The 391-nt window shown below is 66.2% G+C and overlaps 1 protein-coding gene across 1 annotated transcript in view; it reads right to left on the bottom strand.

Annotated features, from left to right (window-relative positions):
- The window catches only part of NCOR2 (nuclear receptor corepressor 2), a gene marked incomplete at both ends in the record, with an annotated part of 39,980 nt that overhangs the window by 15,181 nt on the left and 24,408 nt on the right, over window positions 1-391 (bottom strand). Inside the window, one exon of the mRNA XM_009584592.1 lies at window positions 325-369. Within this exon, the coding sequence (XP_009582887.1) occupies window positions 325-369 (45 nt within the window). The remainder of the gene's footprint in view (window positions 1-324; window positions 370-391) is intronic.

Below are 391 nucleotides of genomic sequence, written 5' to 3' on the forward strand. Positions count from 1 at the left end.
CAGGGAAGACGCCTTCTAAACACCGTCAGCTTCACCAACCACGGTCCAATCTCCCTTCGGTCACCCCGGTGCAGACATGGGGTGCCCTCGCTGCAACTGTGTGAGCACCCCCGGGGAGGGAGCTGAGCCTTAGCCGACCCTGACAGCCGCCCCAGCGCCGTGAGTCAGCCGCGGCTGCGGGCAAGAGCGGGTGCATGGCGCTGGGGAGAACGGGTTCGACGGGCACCTGCCGGGAACGGCTCGGGCAGGTGGGGGCAGCAGCCACCGCCCCTGTACCTTGCCCGCTTGGCTTGCTAGAAATCAAATAAAAGGTTTGCGAAGTACCTTCGTGCTGCCGCGGCGGGGACTCCCGTGTGGAAACCGGAGACCCTCTGGGGCAGTGGATGGCGCG

Source organism: Fulmarus glacialis, unplaced genomic scaffold, assembly GCF_000690835.1.
Source record: "Fulmarus glacialis isolate BGI_N327 unplaced genomic scaffold, ASM69083v1 scaffold13459, whole genome shotgun sequence".
Taxonomy (NCBI): Eukaryota; Metazoa; Chordata; class Aves; order Procellariiformes; family Procellariidae; genus Fulmarus; species Fulmarus glacialis.